The 24,071-nt window shown below is 50.1% G+C and overlaps 1 protein-coding gene across 1 annotated transcript in view; it reads right to left on the bottom strand.

The window, feature by feature from the left end:
- KSR1 (kinase suppressor of ras 1) overlaps positions 1-24,071 on the bottom strand; it is a 170,703-nt gene that overhangs the window by 5,082 nt on the left and 141,550 nt on the right. Inside the window, 10 exon segments of the mRNA XM_003912478.4 lie at positions 1,145-1,278; positions 7,220-7,355; positions 8,597-8,728; positions 9,455-9,588; positions 10,781-10,877; positions 12,978-13,357; positions 14,063-14,111; positions 14,897-14,951; positions 17,338-17,379; positions 21,262-21,430. Coding sequence (XP_003912527.1) covers positions 1,145-1,278; positions 7,220-7,355; positions 8,597-8,728; positions 9,455-9,588; positions 10,781-10,877; positions 12,978-13,357; positions 14,063-14,111; positions 14,897-14,951; positions 17,338-17,379; positions 21,262-21,430 — 1,328 coding nt within the window.

The following is a 24,071-nucleotide window of genomic DNA, read 5'->3' as shown; positions in this document are numbered from 1 at the left end:
CCGTGTTGCGATGGCAGAGCCGAGAGGCTGTGGCAGAGATGGTGCTTGGCACACTGCCAAAGTTGGCCCCCAGAGTGAGGACTTGAGTTGCCCTCTTGGCCTGCAATGCCTCCGATATTCACCTGGCCCCTTACAGCAAGTTTACCCGCCCTAGACCTGGCCCAACCCCTAGCCCAGAGACTTTTGAATGATGTGGAAACTGAGGCCCAGAACAAAAAAGGACTTCCCAGGTTCTCACAGAGCATTCGTGACAGGGCAGAGGTCTCTTCTGAGTGTTCTAGCAGAGGCAGTCAGAGGACAAAGGAAAAAGGGAATGAGATAGAATGCAGGAGAGACGACAGTGGCCCGTGACCTGGTGGACATCACCCCCGCACCAAGGGGTGCAAAGGGCTGTGTGTTAAACCAGGAGGCAGACAGCTTCTAAACCCAAGTGACTGTGGTCCCCATAAGAGGTGGCTGGCTTCTTGTGTTTCGGTGGGTGCCATTGTAAGCAATATTGACTCTGCTTATTTCAGTGAAGCTTACAATACCACGTCGCTTTGACTTCTAACTGACCCCATCTTGCCCCTCCCTCGGCAGAGCCTTCTAGTCCTGGGTTTTCACAGCTGCAAACTGCAGGTGCTCACCTGTCAAAGGGAGTCTCCAAAACAAACGTGGGAAATAAAATCCTGGTATCACTTGGGCAAGGGGACTAGTCACCTCGGGTGACCCACCGTGTGTATTCCTCAGATCAAAGTCCCGGGCAGAGGCCAAGCGTGGTGACTCATGCCTGTAATCCCAGCACTTTGGGAGGCTGAGGCGGGTGGGTCACTTGAGGTCAGGAGTTCGAGACCAGCCTGGCGAATATGATGAAACCCCGTCTCTACTAAAAATACAATAATTAGCCAAGCTTGGTGGTGGGTGCCTATAGTCCCAGCTACTCGGGAGGCTGAGGTAGGAGAATTGCTTGAACCCAGGAGGCAGAGGTTGCAGTGAGCCTAAAGCACGCCACTGCACTCCAGCCCAGATGATAGAGCAAGACTCCGTCTCAAAAAAAACCCAAAAAACAAAGTCTTGGGCAGAAAGAGCAGAAGGTGCCCTCCAAGACCCCAGGTGAGGCTGCGAGGGCCTGGCTGGCAGTCTGGCTCGTGGAAGAGGCACTTACTCAGCTGACTTCCAGAAGTGTCCAGGGTGCGAGAGCCGCCGGTTCAGCTTGGGAAGTTTCTCCAGCATGTCCATCAGCAGGCTGAAGCTGGGTCTCTCTTGCAGGTTGAAAGCCCAGCAGGCCGACAGGATCTCCTGCAAATGGAGCTGCCATCAGCGGTGTGTGAGCTGGCTGGGAGGGAGGGGACACACAGTAGGGGCACTCCATAAAGGGTCCCTTCGATGTTCTCAAGTACCGTCTAGCTGGCGGGCCCCTGAACACCCTGCTGACATGAAGGGGTAAGAAGTAACTGGGTTTCAGAGAACCACTCATGCTTCTGGTTCAACATGGAATGCACCAGGTTACCTCACCTCCTTACTTCTTAGATCCATGTGCACCCCAAAATAAGAGTAACCACGATGAACAGACCAGCAATGGGAAAGAGATGAGAAATGGGGCTGTTGGTTTTTTGAAGATGCAAAGTGCAAGGTACAATGTTCGCAGGTGAAATGCAAGATGCTCAGAATATGCGCAAGCTGGGGCTGCAGCGGAGGAGGGAGCCTCAGCATTACTAGAACGGCGGCTGGAGTGACAAGGAAGACTCAATATAGGGGCAGCAGCTAAGAGTCAGCAGAACAGCTGTCCCGATCACCCCCAGAGCAAAACCTTTCTTGCTGTGGCATTTTGCTGCCTACTCTGAGGATCCACGTGTGTACCAGCACAGCCCTGCAGCCTTCTGATTCAGAGCTGCTTGTGTGGAAAGGCCTATTTCTTGCACATATGACCAGGCAGAATACATACACCCACACAGACTCAGCAACTCAGGCTTTTGCTCTCAAATACAACTGGACCCCATGGGGTTGCCTGCTGTATCAGGAAAACCAGAGAGAGACAGAAGATAAGCAGATCAAGACACTGTCTCTGGAGGATAGGGCGTGTACGTGTGTGTGTACATTTGTATGAAGCAGCTACTCTATCCACAAAATAAGACCAGGCTGCAATAAAAAAGAAATCAACAAATAAGAAAGTGCTTGAAATGAGAATATAATTTCTGAACTGTAACACTGAAAGTGCTGGAAGTTAAAAATCAAGGAAATTCCCCAGACTGTAGGCTCAATTCTAGATAGGGATGGAAAATACAAAAGAAGGTAAGAGAAATGTAGGCTCACTAAGAGGAACCAAATTCTGTCTAATGGGGATTTCCACAAAAGTAAACAGACTACTGGGCAGGAAATTATCAAAGAAATAATAAAAGAAAATTTACCAGAAGCTGTCAAAGGTAGCAGCTGTCTTCAGCTGAAAAGGTCCAATAAAGGGACCTCACTAAAAACAGTTAAAAAAAAAAACAAACAAACTCTACCCTCAGATATATGTTTATGAAATTTCCCTATAGCAGGGATAAACAGAAAATCCTAGATGCTTCCAGAAAGAGTAAGATAGGCATCCACAAATGGCTGAGAATCAGACCAACACCAGACTTCTCAGGAAGGCAATGGACACTTAGTAGACAGCAGGGCGAAATCCCTGTGTTCTCAGGGAAAATTATTATGAACCTGGAATTCTACTCCTGATATGACGACGAAATAATAACTTTTTTAGGCATGCAAGGATTCAAAGATTATCTCCCATTCTTCCACTGGGGGGCAGTTTCTTCAGGTTTCACTCGTAGTTTGTTCGTTGGAGTGCAAACAGAGGGCAAGACATGAGACATGAGGAATAGTGCAACTGACCCAGGAGTGAATGAAAAGAAAACAGAAGGGTAACAGCTGTGCAACAGGCCTAACATCCCACTGATTCCAATGACAAGAAACCAGTGGGCTCTGAAAAGAATGGAACGAATTCCACTCAGGAAGCAGAATGCAGAAGCTGAAAGACCTCAGGAACATGAGAAAGGTGTTTGTTTCTTCTCTCGGCAATAAGAAAAGGCAAGAAGGGGGAAGAAAAAGGCAATTAGAAACTACAGGAAAAACCTAAACTGCACAAGAAAGCCATGGTCTAAATGTGAAGCCAACAAAATTGTGAGCCTTTGAGTAACTGATGAAGTGGAAGAGATGGACCCACAAAGAAAATGTAATCGCAGTGAACTACCTGACCAGCGGCTAATAGCACTTACAGTCTACTACAGTAGTGTACACACTGTTCATCATCTTCTCACTTTTAGCCTCCATCAATAGGCACAGCATGGAAGATTTAATCATGGCCACCTTAACAATAAGTAATGGAAAACCTGACCTAAGTGGTGCAGCAGAAAGAACAGAGTGCCAGAGTGAAAAGCTGACAGACCCAGATGATGCCTTTGGAGAATGATCTAGGGTGAGGGACTGCTGGTTTTCATTAAGAACCCTCTGGTCTTTTGATGTCTTCCCATGTGCATGGACCCTCAGATACAATGACTAATAACTCACTGGCTGCCTCAGCACATAAAGCAGTGCCTGGTGGTGAACTATACAGCAGTGTGGCTGAAGAGACAGAGAAAGGTGCCACTCAGAGGGCACTCCCAGCTTTTGTCTATGACAGAAAATAATTTTATTGCATTGACCAATGTTCCCCTACCCCTAACAGCTATGTGTTAAAAAGGGAAGGCAAGACTGGACAAAAGAAAGGGAACACCTGTGAGCCACAAGCTGCTGCCGGAACATCTGCTCCGTCCCCACTCCCCACGCCCTGACCCCAATCTGGTCTCAAAACAACCATCACCCTGCACTAAAAGAAATCCTTCCAATTAGTTCAGAACTCTAGCTGTGCTCTAGAATGATCTGAGGAGCTTTATTTAAAAATAAAAAATAAAAAAACTATGATCTTATTCCCATCCCAGGTCAATTAAATTGGTACCTCTGTTGGGGAGGCCTTAACCCTGGCACTTTTATAAATCTCCCGGATGATTCCAACTTGCAGCCAGTGCTGAGCCCTGACTCCCTTGCCGCCCTTTGCTCAGCCCTGCTCCAGCCTTCGCCTCCCTGAAGATGGCACTTACCATTCTCTGCTCCAAGATGCTAAGTATACAGAAAGGAAACAAACTGTTGCCAGGAGGGCAGAACGAGGAATATCTTTTCTCTCAGACACAACAAACATACATAATACTCTGGTTTATACAAAGATGTCCTTGCTAACTCTATTGTAAAGAGAGGTGAAAACTGGAAAGAATCCCCATGTCTAGTGACTTAAGTAGTTACATTACGGTGCAGCTACAGGACCTAAGGGCAGACAGTCTTAACAATAAGGATTTGTTAATGATTTGAGGTAATGAGCATAACAAAATGTCATGTGGAAAAAGTCACAATAAAAAAAATCACCTAGGTTTTATGACACGTATGTCTTAAATATTTTTTTAAAAGACTATGCCGGGCGCGGTGGCTCATGCCTGTAATCCCAGCACTTTGGGAGGCTGAGGCAGATGGATCACTTGAGGCCAGGAGTTCGAGACAAGGCTGGCCAACATGGTGAAACCCCATCTCTACTAAAAATACAAAAATTAGTCTGATGTTTTGGTGCATGCTTGTAATCCCAGCTACTTGGAGACTGAGGTGGGAGATCACTTGAACCCAGGAGGTAGAGGCTGCAGTGAGCCAAGATTGTGCCACTGCACTCCAGCCTGGGCGACAGAGCAAGACCGCCTCAAAAAAAATTTAAAAAGACTGGAAGGCAGTGGTTACTTCAGCTGCCATCTGAGCTGCCCCAGAGCCCAGCCAAGGAGGCTGCAGCCACAGCCAGGAGCCTAAAACCTGTATCTTGAGCCCACTGACAGTTGCAGGAGGCAGATAAAGAAGGGTCCCTGGAGAATCTCTGTCCCACCCCACAAGTGTTTACACCAGATGTTTTTGTGCAGATGAGGGTCTTGCCTGGGTACACCCACAATAGACTGGAGACCTATATGCACTGGGGGAATAGGGTGGAGCCACCAGGAATTCGCACCTTATGCAGGGGGTGGAGCCTGGTCTCTTCAGTTCGTGTATGGTGGCCTGATATGCAATTGTGAGATGGGAGCCTGTTGGGAGGACCCCCTCTTTTTTGTTGAGAGTTTTCTTTTAATGAATTCCACTCTCCTCACCTTTCAATGTGTCCATGTGCCTCATTTCTCCTGGTCATGAGACAAGAACTTGGATTTTAGCTGAGCTAAGGAGCAAAAAATCCTGCATCACCACCACACCCTCCTAAGGTGTCTGAGGATGCACCAAGGTGAAAGTGGTATTTAACTGGCCTTGGCCCAGAAGGAGGCCAAGAAGGACAAGCCTGAGAGTGTCAGAGAGGTGATCATCACCCAAGGCCCTTGCCCAGCACCCCAAATGAAATGGTATCAACTGGCCAAAGAGGAGCCTGCTGCTAGTGTTGTTAACTAGCATTTTGGTGTTATCTTTGGAGGGGCATCCCTGTACAAATATTTTACACTTCAACAAGATGAAATATACTACTGTGGAATAAAGTAGATCAAATATAATGTCATCTCGAGTGAGCCTTCTGAAGATGCCCTAGCTGCTTGCCACCAGTCGATTGAGAAAAACATTGCAATCTATTAAGATCTTGGAGGAAGATGAGGTTGAATTCATCCCTGTGAATTTGCAGACAGAGTCTGCAGACAGACGGTGATCCTGCCAGCAATGTTCATGACCTTAACAAGAAGCTTGCAGCCTGTTTAGATCTTAGCCTGGACAACTGCTGGGTGATCCCTCTGAAGACTTCAATTGTTATGCTGCCCAAATACGGACTGGAGTTGCTTATTAACATCAAGTCTGTTTTGTCCCAATCCTATCTGATTCATGGACACACGGCTATCACTGATGGCACTGAAAACACTGAGCCCTGGAGTTTCTTCATATATCACTGTGCCGGGATAAAGGAAACTGAAAGCTGTCAGAATCAAAATAGAGTCACTAATGTGAAGAAAACTCTGACAAATCGGGCCTGGCAAAGCCATGAAGAAAGGCTTCTTGAGCTTGTGTCTGATAACAAAAACTATCACTAAAGACTGCAAAAACTGCAACCTTGTATGAAGGCCATGGCAACCTTATACAAAAATACGCCTACAAGGACATCTGCCCCAAACATCCTGTCTAACCCTGGAATGACATCACTCTTGTTAGTGATCTTTGCCGCCAGGGAAAACTATTAAATATTTCAAAATAATTATGTAATCCTCTTCCTTTTTTCCTTTACCTCCCTGAATAAGCAAGCCATTCACCATGGTATGCATATTCCCAGTGCAACGCTCTATTTCTAAATAAACATATTTTGAGAGCCTCTCTTATTTAACCTGACAAAACTTACAAACACAGAGAAACCATTAAGGAGAAACCACGCAGAAGTGAGAAGTCAGTAACTATAATTAAGACTTGGTTTTTTGAAAACAAGTTTGCTGTGGAAACTTTGTTCTTAACAGTCAAGAAAAACATGAGGAAAGATTTAATACCACAGCATAACACAACTATTTGTATTTTGAGCAGTGATTTTTTTTTAAAAAACTATCTTCTTTCATGTAAATAATATGGGGCTTTACCTTCATCTCATAAATCAATGAAAACCATTATCTTTAAGAAAAAAAAAAAAAGGCCGGGCGCGGTGGCTCAAGCCTGTAATCCCAGCACTTTGGGAGGCCGAGACGGGCGGATCACGAGGTCAGGAGATCGAGACCATCTTGGCTAACACAGTGAAACCCCGTCTCTACTAAAAAATACAAAAAACTAGCCGGGCGAGGTGGCGGGCGCCTGTAGTCCCAGCTACTCGGGAAGCTGAGGCAGGAGAATGGCGTAAACCCGGGAGGCGGAGCTTGCAGTGAGCTGAGATCCGGCCACTGCACTCCAGCCTGGGCGACAGAGCAAGACTCCGTCTCCAAAAAAAAAAAAAAAAAGAAAAAAAAAAAAAGACTGAAAGGAATGAAAAAGGTGAGCAGTGGAGTAAGGATGGATATTTTCTTATTTATGCCTCCCTGTTCCTTCCCCATTCCTGGGCAGTGCGTATCATTTTCATCTCTAGCTAGACACCTGCAGGTGGCAGAGCTCCTCACTGACCCCATTTCTCAGGTGGGTGAGTGAAGGGTGGCCATGCCACGCGTCCCACCCCACCCTCAGCCCTACTGCCCCACCCAGGGCAGGTGCTACTTACACTGACTTCCTTCCCCAGGCTGACAGAAGCCAGGACACGCTTCATTCCTTCCCCACTTCCAATCTGCCAGATGGATGCCTCCGCAGCCTGGTTCTTCAAGGGCCAGTCTCTTGCTTGCAGCTCATACCAAACAGTTCTGCGGAGACCCAGCCATGGCCGTGAGCTCCTGGGCCACTCTGCCCAGCTCACACCCAGGGGCTCTTGCAGCCATAGCCCAGCCAGAGGATCACGACCCTTCTCCAACCTTCCTCACCCACTTGGCTTCAGGGGGTGCTACAATGGCCTCCTGGAGGCTCCTCCCAGCCCTAGAGGACCTGGGCCCTGTGCTGTTGTGGGGTGGGAAGTCTGAGACAGCGCAGGCTTGACTGGAGCATTGATGGTCATTCTGACCTCAGCACAAATCCAGCTCTGCCACCTTCTAGCTGCAAGATCCCAGTAAAACTACTTCACCTCAGTGGGGCTAATGTCTCTTGTCACAGGGTTGTTTGAGGAGTACTAAAGTGCCAAGCCCAGCACCTGGCACACATGTGCTCAGGGAAGGATACAGTTAAAGGTCAAGGAGGAAGGATGGCGCCAAGGCCACCCCACTGGGAAGGATACCCAGAGACAGCACAGGTGACCGGGGTGGTGAGCCTTCCTTGGCCTCTCCACATCCCCTTGGCTTTCTTGACTTGGGATGGGACTTTCTCCATCAGACCCACACTGTCCAGTGTGGGAGCCTCTTGCCCCGGGGGGCTAATGAGTGATTGAAATGTGCACAGTTGAATGGAGGGATGCTCTAGGCAGAAAACACACACCAGACTTAGTAGGAAAAAAGAATATAAAATATCTTATTAATTTGTATATTGATTACATGTTGAAATAATATTTTGGATATATTGAGTTAAATACGATATATAATTTTATAATATATAAACAGCGGAAACTAATTTCACCCATCTCTTTTTTAATGTGGCTATTAGAAAACTTTCTCGGGCTCACATTCCATTGCTACTGGTCTGCACCCAGGTCTTTGTGGGGTAGCACGGCCGGCAGGACACCCAGCTTCCCCAGACTGGGAGGGGCAGTTCTCGGTCAGCTCTGGTGAGCATCCTCCCAGATCAGGGGGGTGGGACTGACAGCCAGTGTTAAGCACTGTACACAATTACCTGATTTAGTCCTCATGAAACGACCTTGTTGGGAGGAGCTATTCCAGAAGGCCAAGGATATAGTCACGCACTCAACAAGCGGCAGAGTCAGGACTCAAGACCAGGTTGATTTTTATTCCAAAGCCTGGGTTTTCAACACCTAAAAGCACGCCTCCCTCTGCCCCCCAATGGCTACTAGGGCCCTCTCTTTTGACCACACTTGGCCTCAGGGCACCAGGGGCCTACTCACCCAAACGCATAGACATCAGCAGCTTTGGAGAACGGCAGCTGATCCTCGTCCTTCCCAGGGGTCATCTCGCGTACGATCTCAGGGGCCAGATAGCACAGCCAGTCGTGGGGCAGCTTTAGCTGGTTCTCACGCCTGGAGACCAGGAAGCCGGGACAAGGACACAGACCTTTCAGCAGGCAGCAAAGAGGCCTGCCTGGCACAGGCAGGGCCAGCAGAACACCCATACACAGCTTCCAAAACACACCCAGACCTAGCACGCTGACCCTGCACTTGGGAAAGGCACCGGCGCTTTTGAGGAATTCTACAAAGGAGTCATGACCGGGTGTTTCTAGAAAAGCAGGGCAAGAATGGATAAATATTGACAGGGAGCTGCTAGTGAAGGTGCCCAGCTCCCTCTGCTGGAGAATGAGGCGCCTCTCTAACCAGGAACCCCGATCTGCCCGTGGATCTCAAACTTGCCTGGGGCTGGCCTCGCAGCCTCGTTGCCATGTTCCCTTTCGGGGTTCCCCCAGATGCGAGGGGAGGGGCCTTTCTCCCTACCAATCCCTTCAAGATCTGGGGAAATAAAATTTGATGGTCTTCCTCATCGTGGGGAAATGACTCCTGATTCCTTGGCCAAGTTGGTGAACAGCCAGGGCAAATGTGAGTGTGGGGACCTGGTTTCCATGGAAGTCAGCCTGAGAACCCACACATGACCCAAATCTGATTCTGAACCAGAACTACAAGGGCAGGACCAAAGCGACCTGGGCTTCCCTGCAGGGAGGGCTGCAGCTCAGCAACAGTGACAGTGCTCAGACCTCATCCCCACTCTTCCCCACCCACACCCACATCCCACCCAGACACTCAAGACCAACTCACCGTCCCTCTCGGACCACGCCCGAGATCCCAAACAGCCCGAAGTCTGTGATGACCACCTTGCCATTGTCATAGAAGACATTCTTAGATTTGAGATCTTTGTGTACGATGCCCTTGGCATGAAGATATCCCATGCCCTGGAGGACACATCAGGAGGAGTGAAGATGTGCGACGATGACAGAGCTGCCACCCTGGGCTGGATGCTTTACCTAAATCCCCACATTTGATCTTCACAATTCCATGCAGTATATTGTCCCCATTTCACAGAAGAAGAAATCGAGGTTCAGAGAGGGAAAGTCACTTGCCCCAAGCCACACGGCAGTGAAGGAGCAGAGCTGAGATCTGACCCCAGACTGGTCTATGCTCCTTTAATGTTACCATGCTTCTGAACAACCACCTTAAGCTTGGCTAAGGTAGGAGGTATGAACAGAGTGATGGGCAGGGAGCCAAGGGGTCAGGGACAGTGACATTATCCGTGTTCAGTCATAAAGGGCCTAAATGAGCTGGGGTTTTTCTGTCAGGATATGCACAGTTGGTCTGTGCTCTCAGGCAGGGCAAGGGCTCAAGGCGGGGGAACAGAGAGGCATTCCCACATTGGGGTCCCCAACTGTGAGTGTTCCTAATATCTGAGCTGTAGCAGAAGGAGCCCTGGACTATAACCGAAATCTGGGGTTTGAACTCCATCTCAGCTCAGATTCTCACTCACTCCGTGGCCTTGGACACAGTGCTCAACTTCTCTGAAGCCTGGTTTCCTCGTCTGTCCAGTGAAAACGTGGCAGTGGTTGATTTCTAACCAATGTTCTATTTGAACTGAACACTGATGAGTCAGGTGCATGGAACGTGGGTGACCTGACACAGGCATGATCTCACCCAAGGTCAAGCTGTCTTCAAACACCAGACCCAGGGCTCCTGGGTACCCCACTGCATGGATTATTGCATTTTTAACCTCACACCAATCCCGAGAGGGAGGATATATGAAGACCCTCATTTTACAGGGGAGAAAACTGAGGCTTAGAGAGGCTAAACAACCTACCCAACGTCACACAACAGTTGTGACCAGGATTGAAACTGTCTCTAAAGCCTGCCAAGTTCCTTCCCAACCAAGTTAATTCCATCAAGCCTAATCATGTGGACAGTCAGCTCCCAGCTCTGAGTGAATGAGACAGAGACAGGGAGGAAGAGACAGGGTCCCCACCCTTGAGGAGCCTGAGCTTGAGCGAGAGGCAAAGCTGCCCAAACCACTCTAACGGGGGTAACAGGGCGAGAGGAACAGCCGGGAGCCCTGGAACTGGCCAGAAACCCAACCCCAGCAGCTGGACTCCCTCTCACCTTGATGATCTCCTGAGCGATTTGCCTCGTCTTGTTGATGTCCAGAGACGTCTTGGGGTCCCTCACAAACGAGTGCAACGTCCGCCCCTTGCAGAAGCTGTCGAGGGTGGTAGGGGTCAAGCATGGGTCTGGGGCTGGTACAGCCTGACCCTATCCCTGGTGGAGCCCATGGGGAGAACCGTGCCCACCTGCCTGCAAGGACTCTCTCCAGCCCCTCGACTGTGAGCCAAATCTTCTTTAACCCAGCCTATTCCTGCTGGGGCCTGGCCTGCACGTGCAGAAACACGTGATGCCACGCACGTACACGTACACAAATCCCCATTCCCTGAGAGCCAGTGCCTGCCCATCCTACAACAGGAAACAGTGCATCAAAGCTCTCAGGAACTCAGAGTAGCCATGCTTGGTGGCTTCAAGGCAGGACCACTCTGATGGGGAAGAACTTAGCTAATCTAAGGCCATCAATAGGCAACATCAAGGCTCCGGGGCTCACTGTCAAGAGTCTCATTATAGTTTTTGTTTTTTCTTGATCACAGGGTTTTTATTACAATAAAGGAGTCTGCAAGGAGGGAAAGGGGGTGGGGTAGATGTTAGGGGCGTCAGGGTGACTATTGGAAAAGGAGCCTGAGTTCTGGGGTCTCCACCTGCATCAACTCCTAAAACTCCGGGTGAGGAGGGACCCAGAGAGAATGTGGGTCCAGGGGAGCTATCTTAGGAAGGGACTATGCTTTTAGGAAAATATTCTTGGAGTCTCAGAGCCTTTGAAAACTGGGTGAGGGGTAGAGAATATTGGTTGGTGCTTTCCTTATCTGTGTCCCACTTTCCTTCAGTGTATTCTAAACAAAGTAAGATTTTTTTGTTAACGAATATTTTCCTGTTTCAGGCAGGCCACAGTGACTCACAACTGTAATCCCAGCACTTTGGGAGCCTGAGGTGGGTGGATCACCTCAGGTCAGGAGTTTGAGACCAGCCTGGCCAACATGGTGAAACCTCATCTTTACTGAAAATATAAAAATTAGGCGGGTGTGGTGGCGCACGCCTGTAATCCCAGCTACTTGGGAGGCTGAGGCACAAGAATTGCTTGAGCCTGGGAGGCAGAGGTTGCAGTGAGCCAAGATCACACCACTGCACTCCAGCCTGGGTGACAGAGCAAGACCCTGTCTTGTTTTTCATTAATTAATTACCGATTTTGTTTTTCATTAACTAATTTAATTTTTTTGAGATGGAGTCTTGTTCTGTAAATAAATTATGGGACCACCAGTGATCAGTTCATGATTATATGACTCTTCCCAACTCTGCTCCACTCCAGGGAGATAATGTTGGTAGTCTGAAATTGACCACGGTGAGAGTATTTACACCACAGGAAGTGATGGATGTTACAAATTAGGGCTTCCCTCCATACCGCCCCCAAACTGGTTGTTACACATTTACCAGCACACCAGTGAGTTCAGCCTATGTGACGAGGATATTGTGCAGGTGTTTTCTGAGAGTAGACCTCAGACCCACAGTCCAGTGCAGGAGGCAAGGTGTGAGCCAGCATGATCTCTCCTTTGTATTTTTACAAAAAGGAAAAAACAGTTTAAAAACGTGAGTATATGCAAATGTCTTCATTTTAACAGAAGGAATGTTAACTGTTTATAGTGTCTCTGACTTTGCGGAGAAGCACTCAGCTGCAGTGGGAGAAGACTGGCTTTCACTCCGTACCTTTTACAGACATTGATTTTCTCTAACCTTAGAAAGGTCTCACTCTGTCACCCAGACTGAAGTGCAGTGGCATGATCTTGGCTCGCTGCAGCCTTGACCTCCCGGGCTCAAGTGATCCTCCTGCTTCAGCGTCCCAAGTAGCTGAGACCACAAGCACCTGCCACCAGGCCCAGCTAGGTTTTTTGTATTTTTTGTACAGACAGCGTCTCACTATGTTGCCTAGGCTGGTCTCAAGCTCCTGGGCTCAAGCAATCCTTCCACCTTGGCCTCCCAAAGTGTTGGGATTATAGGTGTGGGCCATTACACCAGCCCATATTTATTTCTTTTTTAGTGTCAATGGGGCTATGTGAGTTGGAAGTTATACCCCATTTTTGGTTTTCTTCTTTATGCCTCTATTAAAACTTCCACACCCTCTAGGGCATCCACACAAATGGGGCTCCCGGGGAAGGGGGAGGCTGAGCTGGCCATCCAGCATGAGGTCCTGGGGCTTGGTTACCTGGTGATAATGGCCAGGTGGGGCGGGTTCATGCAGGCCCCCATGAAGAGCACCACGTTCTCGTGCCGCGTCTGCCGGTAGTTCATCACCTCTTTCTTGAAGAGCTTCAGGTGGTCCTGGTTGTGGCCGTCCATCTCCAGCAGGCGAATGGCCACCTCGCCATGCCAGCGGCCGCGGTGCACTCGGCCCCAGCGGCCCTGCCCGATGGGCTCACCCAGCTCTACCTGCTCGAAGGGGATGTCCCACTCCTGCAGGTACACGCTGGTCTGGCTGGCCTTGCGAGAGATGGGGCCCCGCCAGGGCCGGCGAGAGCTTGGCAAGTCGTCCACCTCGTCCTCGTCGTCTTCTGCCTCTGACTTGCCAGCCTCTGGCTCCTCAGCCTGAAAGGAGAGCAGGAAGGAACAGGGATGGGCAGCAGATCTGGGCTCTGTGACGTCTCTTCCTTCTCCTGGAGCCCTAGCCAGGTAACAGGGGAGAGAGGCATCCTGCCAGGGGACACAGGTTGTAGTTGCAGCTCTGCACTGGCCTGCTGTGCAGCTCACTTAGCATCATTGGACCTCAACGTCCTCATCCACAGTATGTGGCGGCTGGCCCCCCTGACCTGAGGCCCTTCGTCATGCTAATACTCCAGTACCTACCTGTGAGCAACATCTAATTGTCTAGGGAAGAGCAAGAGCATCCCTGGCATAGAAGAATTTCACTGCATCCATCCTTCCGGAACTCTTGTTTAAACAGAGTTTCTGACTCTCCCCTGGGCAGGAGTAAATCAGTCTGTTAACATTCTCCAAGCCATAATGCAATGGAGAGATCCAGGCTCGGCTGACACTTTTGTTTAAGGGTCAAGGCAATGGTTCTTGACCCTGGCTACAATCACCTGGGGAGCATGGGGAAGGCAAAGCTTGGACAAGCTTGCTCCATTACATTCCTCATCGTTCTTCCCTACCATGCGCCTCTGCAATGGGTGCCTGGGACAGCCCTTGCCAGGGCCCAGCACCCACTCACTCTCAAGCCCCCTGCACGCTCTGAGATGGGGAAGGGAGAAACAAGGGAGGGGCCATCTGTGGACACGTGCGTGTCACCCTCACCTCCGCTTCGTGAGCCTCCAACACGTCTGCTTTCGGCTGGTTGTCGAGCCTAAGAGTAAAACAGGGTGTGTCAAGGAGACCTTGCGGGAGGCCGCTCCGCTCTCAGCTGGCGGGGATTCCCGGGAGAGATCTGAGACAAAGATCCTTACCCTGACTCACACCTGGCTAGGGGAAATGCCACGTGGATACCGTGGTGACAGGCAAGAGGCTGAGGGCCAGGCCTGCCCGTTGTGCAGCCTCAGCCTTCCCTAGGCTAACTTGAGGGTGGTGGGGGCTGAGAGGTGGGCAGTGATCCCCAAAGCCCCTTTTCAGATGTGACACTGCTACACAGGGTCTCAGAGCACACCCACAGGACTCAGAATCTGACGGCCTCGACTTGGAGAACCAGCTCTATTGCTTCCTAGCGGTGTGACCTTATGTAATTTCTTAACCTCTCTGGGCTGGTTGTACGTTAAGAATGGCACCTACTTTGAGACCTACCACTGTGCTGAGGGTGAGATGCGGGAATGTGAGTCAAGTGCTCAGCATGGCCTGGTAGAGAAAGGCCTCTGCACAGGAGCTATTCTTAGGCTTCTCTAACTCCAAGTGCCCTCTATCCACCCTCCTGGGTCCCAAGACTGCTCCAGTTTCACAGGCAGCCCCACCCAACGTTGACCGCACTGATAGGAGGCAAAGAAAACCCTCTACGGAATTCACTGGCCCAGAGGGTGAATGAGCCCAGGGAGTTCTGCATCTGGCTGGCTGGAAAGGTAGAGTGGCAGGTGGCCAGGGATGTGGATCCAGCCTGAATAATTCCCCAAAGAAGGGAAGGGGACACAGCCTAGGGATGCCTACCGGGTACCGTCGGCAGCTTCAGGGAGCGGGGCTGCCTGTGCAAACGCCGAAATGTCTGGAGGAAACAAAAACCAAATACAAAGCATGAGATCGCTTTCCCCTCCCCAAAGAGACATGGTGCTTGAAACCCAGCACCCCCAGAGAGGTTGATTTTCCCCTGAGTGGGCTGCCACGTGTTCCCCAGGCACTTCCACAAGGACCAGCCTGTGATCTTCCATAAATGTTGCAAGGACGCAGCCTCCACACCACCTGCTTCTGCATACACAGCTCTGTCTCAGAAAGGGGCTCCGGGCAGGTGGGGAGGCTGAGACTTCTCATTACCACCACTCACCTGTGGCCGGCCAAACTGCCCCACACAAACAAGTGGAAAAAGCAAACTGGGCTCTCATTTACTGGACAGGCTGGCTAAAGCTGCTGTTTGGAAGCAGGGGCTGCTTGCGACAACCCTTGAAAGTAATGAGATGCTCTCACTTCGGCCAGCAAGGCCAGTGGCAGGATGTGCAGGTGGCTCATTAGCGACACCTGGTGCCTGGTACAGCTGCTGGGGATTTCCAGCACAAAGGCCCCGACCCCTCGGCTTCCGGTATGGGTCACTGGTGGACCAGCTCTCAGGGGAGAGGAAGAAACGCCACATATCAGGGGCCCAAGAGTGGGCAGCTGGGGCTGATCCCTGAGCCTGGGGTGTTCCCAGTTTTAGTGCTAAAAGTCCCACGTCCAGGGAGACCAGAACTGAAGGCTACTCCAGCATGGAACCAAAGTGCTACAGGGAGATTGGTGGTCCCAGGACTGCCATGGGCCGCTCACTCCCCGCTCTTTTCTGCAAAAAGAGACAGGAAGTGGCAGTGGCTGAAGCTATCAAAGGCCTCTCTCCTGCCTGTGTGGACAAAGACTCTCCCCGTTCAGCCAAAAGACCTCCCTCGACCTTCTTCTAGGGCTTTCTTCTGCCTTTGAAGGTCCTCTGAACCACAGGCTGTCAACATCTCTGGGAGCTCACAGACATGGAGAATCTGATAGAGGCCGTGGGCCTTCTTATCAGGGAAATGCACACATGTGCCCAACATCCTGTGCACAATTTCTGGGGGATCAGAACCTTAGAAGCCTCTACTGATAAGGCCTCCCCTGGACACAGTGTGCCTGCAGACTACCAGCAGGGGCCTGGCACTTCTACCCATCCAACACTGCTCAAATGTTCCACAGAAGGTAAACACACGCCTAAGGCATGAGGGAAGTAGTAAGAGTTGGGGTGTGGTTTGTCCCCAACCCCCAAGTGGGAAGGCAAAATGCTTCTGAAGCCTCATGCTTTTCCTTAAAAGTTAAGAGTGTATCATGCATTCTGCTCCAAAATGTGTCCACGTTTACTTTAATAAAAATGTATTTCCTTGCCCTCCCTGTGACATATCTTCAGGGGAAAATGGACCCTTCTGGGAAAAGAGCCACGTCTTCCCAATGTTTTGGGGTAATCCCCTGTGTGCATCCGAGAGCTAGTAACCAGGGAAACCACAACAAAAAACGGGTGTGGAACTGCAGAGGCTGCTCAGCTGTTCAGAGGAAGCCTCCATAAGGCGGGTTCTCAGGGCCCTGACCACTGCCCTGCACACACCTGAGCAATGCCATGCAGGCAGTCCTCTAAGGACTCAGATGCTCCAAGTCAGCCCCCTAATGGAGCTGGCTTAGGGAATAGAAAAGCCTGGAGTAACCAAGATACTGTGACTTCAAGACAGTCCTGTTCAAGACCCAAGAAAAAAACAGCTACAGTCTTTGTTTTAAACACCATTACGCTCATCACCTTCAGTTACAGTAAAAAGCACTGATCTCAAACACTTTAGGGGCAGGAATGAAAAGGTTGGTACAGAGTAAGTGTAGAAAACAATTTTTACAGAAGGGACTCAATGTATTGACTTACTGAATTGAAAGTGTTTTCCTTTAAACTTTCTGCAATAAGGAGGCATTTCCAGCAGTGGCCAGCAGATGGCACTGTGTGGTAAGGCACAGAAAGGTGAAGCCCACTAAGTGAAGCCCGCAGACCTTCCCAAATGGGTTTCCACTTCTCTAAGACGTTGTGCATAAGATATCCTCTGGCTATTGCATAAGGGAGGATATGGTGACAGATGCTCATGAAGCATTAGCAAAAAGTCCTCTCCCCATTCTATAAACCCAGGTTCCAGTCCTGCTTCTACCATCTCCTGGCAGTGTGACCTTGAAAAGGTCGCCTGCAGTCTCTGTGCCAAGAGGCTGGACAGTCCAGGGTCCCTCCCAGCAAGAACTTCTCACATTAAGAAGCCGACCTCCAGGGCACTTGCCCTGCCCCCTTCCCATCCTCAGAACAGGTGGAGGGAGACTCAAGTACCTCCAAAGGCACCCCCAGGGAGAGGGCGCCCAGGTGGGGTGGACAGAAGGGATCACAGCAAAGGGCAGTTAATGGAACCATGCAAAGGACTCACCTGGAAAGATAAACTGCTGTCTATGATGAATGAAGTAGGCAGCTTTAAACAGAAGAGGAGGTGAGTCACACACACAGAACGGCCAACGCAGGAGGGAGGAGCGGAATTGCAGGTACCGGCTTGGGAGACAGGGACTGGTTATTGGGCTGGGACAGCCCTACCCTAGATGGACCTGGCAAGGACAGGCCAAACCATGCAGGAAGGAGGAAAAGAGCTGGGAGAAAATGGGCCCTGGCAGGAGCCCCCAAGACTAAAGGGGTTTGCACTGGAGGATTGGGCATTCCAAGACCCCGTCTCTGGTCACCAGCGCTCTGCGAAATGCATGTGAGCCCAGAAGGGCAAAATACAATGGGAGAGAAACAGTGATTCTGAAAAGTTTAACAGTGTTATGTATGGAAGAATGGCCGCCTCCCCTTGAGCCCCACCTATACCTCCAGAGTGTCTCAACTCTCTCTCTTACAGGGTACTGAAAAGGATACACTGGGGTTCTGGAAGCTGACAGCATGTTCCAACCTCAATTCTGCCACATAACTAGGCTCTGGGACCTTAGGGAGTTGGCTAACCTCTCCAGCTGTCTCACTGTCAAATGGGGGTATAAATACAGTCATGTGCCACAGAACATGTTGCTTTGGTCAACAAGGGACCGCATACACAATGGTGGCCCTGATCATAATGCAGTGGAAAAATTCCTCTTGCCTAGTGATGTGGTAGCTGTGGTAACAGGGGCAGCGCCATGCATTCCTCACGTGTTTGTGGTGACACTGGCAGGAAATAATCCACGGAACTACAAGCTGTATAAAAGGATGGCATGCACAATTATGCACGGTAGCATCTTACTTGATAATGAGAATAAACAACTTCATTACTGGTTTATGTATTTACTATATTGCACTTTTAGTCATTTTTAAAAATTTTTAATTAATTAATTTATTTTTTGAGACGGAGTCTTGCTCTGTTGCCCAGGCTGGAATGCAATGGCACAATCTCGGCTCACTGCAACCTCCGTTTCCTGGGTTCAAGTGATTCTCCTGCCTCAGCCTCCCAAATAGCTCAGATGACAGGCGCCCACCACCACACCTGGCTAATTTTTGTATTTTTAGTAGAGACGGGGTTTCACTATGTTGGCCAGGCTGGTCTTGAACTCCTGATCTCAGGTGATCTGCTCACCTCGGCCTCCCAAAGTGCTGGGATTACAGGCGTGAGCCACCACGCCCAGACTTTTAATCTTGATTTTAGATTATACTTGTTCTACTTACCAAAAAAAAAAAAAAAGTTATCTGTAATTTAGCCTCAGGCAGTTGCCTCAGGAGGTATCCAGAAGGTGGCACTGTTATCACAGGAGATGCCAGCTCCATGTATGTCACTGCCCCAAAGACCTTCCGGTGGGAGAAGATGTGGAGGTGGAAGAGTGATATTGATGATCCTGACCCCGCACAGGCCTAGGCTAGTGTGTGTGTCTTAGTTAACAAAAGAGTTTAAAAAAAATTAAGAATTTTAAAAATAGAAAAAAGCTTATAAAAATTCAAAGAAAAATGTTCTTGTACAGCTATACAATATGTGTTTTGGGCTAAGTGTTATAACAAAAGACTCCAAATTAAAAAAAAAATTAAAGATTATAATGTAAAAAAGTTGTAAGCTAAGGTTAATTTATTATTGAGGAGAATATTTTTAAATAAATTTAGTGTAGCCTAAGCATATAGTGTTTACAAAGTCTACAGTAGTGTACAGGAATTCCTCACTCACTGACTCATCTAGAGCAGCTTCTAGTCCCCTACAAATAAATACCATTTTATTTACTGATTTATTTATTTAGAGACAGAGTCTTGCTCTGTCACCTGGGCTGGAGTACAGTGGTGCAATCTCAGCTCACTGCAACCTCCACCTCCTGGGTTCAAGCGTTCTCGTGCCTCAGCCTCCTGAGTAGCTGGGACTACAGGTGTGCGCCACCACACTTAGCTAATTTTGTATTTTTAGTAGAGATGGGGTTTTGCCATGTTGGCCAGGCTGGTCTTAAACTCCTGGCCTCAAGTTATCCGCCTACCTCGGCCTCCCAAAATGCTGGAATTACAGGCATGAGGCACTGTGCCCAGCCGTATTTTTAATATTTTGTGCTGTATATTTACTGTAGCTTTTCTGTGTTCAGATGTTTCAATACACAAATATTTAGCATTGTGCTGCAATTGCCTACAATATTCAGTACAGTCACATGCTGCATAGGTTTGCAGCCTAGAAGCAATAGGCTACACCACACAGCCGAGACGTGTGGAGGACTATACCATCTGGGTTTATGTAAGTACACTCTATGATGCTCACATTACAATGAAATTGCCAAATGCATCTCTCAGAACATTTCCCTGTTGTGAAGCAGCACGTGACTGTAATCTTTTCCCAGGTTTACCACTGAAGTTTAAGTGCAATGCCCCTGCACAGCACAGAGGAGGGGGACGACAGGAGGCTTGCCTTCTCCAGCTGAACTACAGGGCCAGTGGGGCAGGCAGTGGGGGTTAGGGGGAGGGTTGACCCATTGGTGCTGCCATGACCAAAGAGATAGAGTCTTGAGAGAGTGAGGCCTCTGTGCAGGGGGAAATGAAGGCCCAGTCTAGGGACATCAGGGAAAGCAGCAAGGGTCCAGCTGATTGTGCAAACAGAACTTTTTCTGTGGCTGCCGTGTTTCAAACACACCCTTTCTATTTACAAAAACCCAAACTGGGAGGTTTAGCAAAAGGCACAGTTTCAGAGCATAATAAAGACAGAGCAGAATGGGAGAGGAGGTTAATCAAATGTGCCATCACTCAATGCAGGGAGGGGAGGGGCGTGCTCAGGACGGCGTGTGCATGTCAGGAGATATTCAGCCACGTGCGTACTGAGGTGAAGGCAAAGAGAGAGATTCCTACAAGATCTGTCTCCACTGTCCCCAAAAGAAGTCCCAGGAGAAGCTCCCTGGCCTCCTGCTGGCTGGGTAGAGCTCCAGCTGGGGCTCCCCTGGCACAGGGAGAGCTGTGACTGTCCTCATGGACCTGGAGCTCCAGAGGCCAGAGACAGGGGCCTGACCTGGACTCTATTGGCTGGTGACAGCCTGTGGCTGGGTCCAGAGCAAACAGGAGTGTCACAGCCACCTTCCTTCCTCTGGGACTGCAAACTGTAATAAACTGAAGGCTGAGACTGACTCTGAGGAGCGGCCAGAGAGGCTGAGGCAGCAGCTCAGTCCCAAAATGGGCAGGTGGGCTTCACTCTGCTGCTTGGAGAGGCAGACACCCCAGGGCCAGCAGCTGAGGGCAGGAGAGGCTGGAACCCTGACCTCTCCTGACAGACACCAGGCAGTGAGCTGGGGTGGAGCCTGGCTCAAGGTCTACTCTGCTGTAAACTCCTGTGGGACTCAGTGTCTTCAGCCACACAATGGGAACAACCTAATTCCAACTTTACATGGTCACCTATCTTATGGAAAGGGAACGAGAGGTCTCCTTGAAGGAGCTTACCCAGATCACGAGTGGGAAGCAGCAGGACCCCACCCAGATTCCCTCTCTGAGGCCTTCTAGCTCCCTGCATTGCTGGCCATGCCTCCTGGGAGCTCAGAAGCCAGTCCTGAGAAAGTGAGCACTGCTCAGGAGAGGCCACCCCATGAAGAGGAGGGCAGCGTGGGGATTATGTTGTGTGAGACGGACTTGGGTTTGATCTCCATTCTGCCACTGACAGGCTGTACAACTCATGGCAAGCCCCTCCCTCTCTCTGAACCTCAGTATTCCCATCTGTAAAACAACAGCATCAACATCAGAGCTATTGTGCTTGGGGCGCCTGGCAAGTGCTCCATAAACATCAGCACTTAGCTGTGACCATGTCTGACCTTGAATCTGCAGACCTTGGGTCTGCTGAGAAGGGGATCTGTCCGCACCCCTGAGAACCCAGAAAAGCCTGGAGATGTGGTACCTGGGAAGTTGAACCTGCTGTCCCGCTGGCCAGGTGAGGGGTTGGGGGGCGTGGTGGCGCTGGATGGGTTGGATGATGTTGGGAAGGGCGCCGGCGAGGAGGGTGTGGAGGAGGTGGTGGAGGAAGGGTTGCTGCTGGAGTCCAGGTGATTCATGGCTGGAGGGTGCTCCTGCAGGACCAGAGATATCGGGAGTGGCAGGGCTGTCCCGGCCCCACCTGCGTCCCACCGGCCACACCCTCCCTTCCCCATTTGGAAAGGAAGCAGTCAGCCCAGGGAATCCTCAGGGTCTGACATTTTACGCATCTAGCATTTGAGGAAGGGCAGCACAGAGGCCCTCGCCTCAATGCCCACTCCCCAGGGGGCTCCTGCTCAGCTTTCTGATTTCAGCTCAACCACACTCTTCCCAGAAGCCTTTCCTGCACCCTGGCTGGGACCACGCTCCTCCTCTCCATCCTGGCACAGCTCCCAGCCGTGTTTCATCAGGGCACCGTGTCTACTGCAGACGTCCCAGGCACTTCCCTGACGGAAGACTCTCCCACTACCTCGTGTGTTGCATGAGGCCAGGGTGATCATTACATACTCAGTGACTGGCTCTGAGCTGGGCACACATTAGGATTTTATAATGAATTAAGTTCAGGCTCTGATAAATGTTATATCATGTCTGCTAAGCACCAGGCACTCTGCCAGACGTAGGGAGACCAATGATAAATGAGAGGCATACAGTCCTTTTCTTTGGAAATCTGGCTGAATCAAAGGCACTGGGAAGTCTTAGAGTCAAAGTACAAAACCCTGAAAGAGGTGATGGCTTGGGCTGGTGCGGTCTGCCATTTTGGAGGGGTAAGAATTCTGGAGCTGGAAAGAACTTTCTAGAAGATGACCACAGGAGTTAGTTTGTCAGGACAGGCCTGGTTCACTCATGTTGTCCCAACTTAAATGTTAATGTCACCCCTTCCACACTTAAAGCAAGCATGCTCCCCCTGCTAATGGATCACATGAACCAGTGCTTGCCATGGGAAACACATGTTTGGTGGCCAGTGAGACACCTTTAGGAGACCCTTGGACACAACACAGAGGACGCTGCACCACGGAGGAGGGGTGCTCTGTTTCCTGTCTTGTTCTGCCTGAGAGAAGGCCTTGGCCTGAGCTGCTATGTCTTTATCGCCTCTCCAACACTGACTCATCACCCATTCAACAGAGTGAGGGCTTCAAGCTCCAAGCCTTAAGCAAGTGTGATAACCAGATGAAGCTTATAACTTTTTGGTTTTAACTGTGCTTGTTTTAATGATTACCTTCTATCTGTAGGGATCATGGTTTTTCCAATGATGATAGTGATGATTACATAAAAGTGAAGTGTTGTTAAGTATTAGCCTAGGTGGTATCCGGTTAAGACAGAAACCATAAAGATGGTTTGCAGCTTTGATGAAGTTTGGGCGGTACTGATTATCAACTCAATTATCAACTCAATCCACACTACGTGCCACCACAGTCCCACTGTAGAGCTCAGGGAAGCAGGGCCCAAGGAAGCCAAGGGCTTTGCCCACAGTCATGGGAGATGGGCCTGGCACGATCCCAGCTCCTGGATGCCTTCTGGCCATGGCTCCCCAGCCACAGCACGGAGGAGACCCCTGAGAACAGCACCAGCATCTCACAGCTCTGAGCAAGAGCCTGTGGGAGCAAGGACCAGAGAGCCCGGGGAAGGGAGGGCTGCTGCACTAGAAATGAGAAAAGGTGGGTGAAGGGAGAAAGTTGGGGGCAGGGAGAGAGGCCTAAGCTCCAGCTTCTCCCTGTGGCCAAAAAGAAAGAGCACTGGGGTTTGGAGGCAGACAGACTGGAATTCTCGGCCAGCTTCCACCACCACTTAGATGGGTGACTCTAGGCAACTTCCTCTACCTCTCTGAGCTTCCATTTCCTCAACCACAAAATGAAAACATCAACACCTATGGCAGAGGGTTACTGCGCTGACCAGTAGCATCACAAAGGTGGGAGTGGGTGGTACATAGCAGGTGACTAATACATGCTTGTTCCACATTCTTTTGCAGACCTGCTAGCTAGAAGCACTCAGAAGTTTGGGCCCCAGCAAGGCCAGAAGACCAACAGAGAGAGGGCTCCAGGGGATTCTAAGTTAGGCAGGACCTGGATCTGAAAAGTGCTTCCTGAATGCAAACATCAATTCCCCTGGGGGTAGGAGAGGAATTCCTTGGTTAAAGAAGTTGAGGCCAAGTTGGGTTAAATGCTAAGTTCAACAGGTTTATTTGCTGCACGCCATGAAGGCTCTGGCGTACACAGTGACCTCTGGAATCTACTGGCCAGGGATAGTTGACATCATGTGGCGCCAAGTTAGAAGTGGGAGCTGGATCCACTGAGCCCTCCCTCTTCTCACTCACTCTCCAAGGCTCAGGACCCTCCATCAGTCCCTCTGTGACCCTGGACAAATGACCCAACCTTTAAGAGCCACTGTGTAACATGGGGGTAACACCTGCCGGATCACAGTGTTGTTCAATCATTCAACAATCAACATGCTGGTTTCCTGACTGCCTATTGTGTGCCTGGTGCCAATGAGAGCAAGACAGCATCACGGGGCCCTCAGGGAGCATCTGTGCTGAAGGGGAATGGGGCGGGCAGGGGTGGAGGGGCAGGTGGTGGGAGAAGAGGTCGAAGACGAACAGGATAAACACACCTCTCGGCACCATGTGTGGCCCCTAGTGAGAACTCAGTAACAGCTCATGTTATCATAGCAACCTTCAGCGGGATCCTGGAGGGCCAACGCTCTCAGAGACGAGAGGTCTTTGGCACCACCGTGTGGGCTTAG

Source organism: Papio anubis, chromosome 17 (assembly GCF_008728515.1).
Source record: "Papio anubis isolate 15944 chromosome 17, Panubis1.0, whole genome shotgun sequence".
NCBI classification, from domain to species: Eukaryota; Metazoa; Chordata; class Mammalia; order Primates; family Cercopithecidae; genus Papio; species Papio anubis.
The sequence above is the reverse complement of the archived record's forward strand: the minus strand, read 5'-3'. Positions and strand labels throughout refer to the sequence as shown.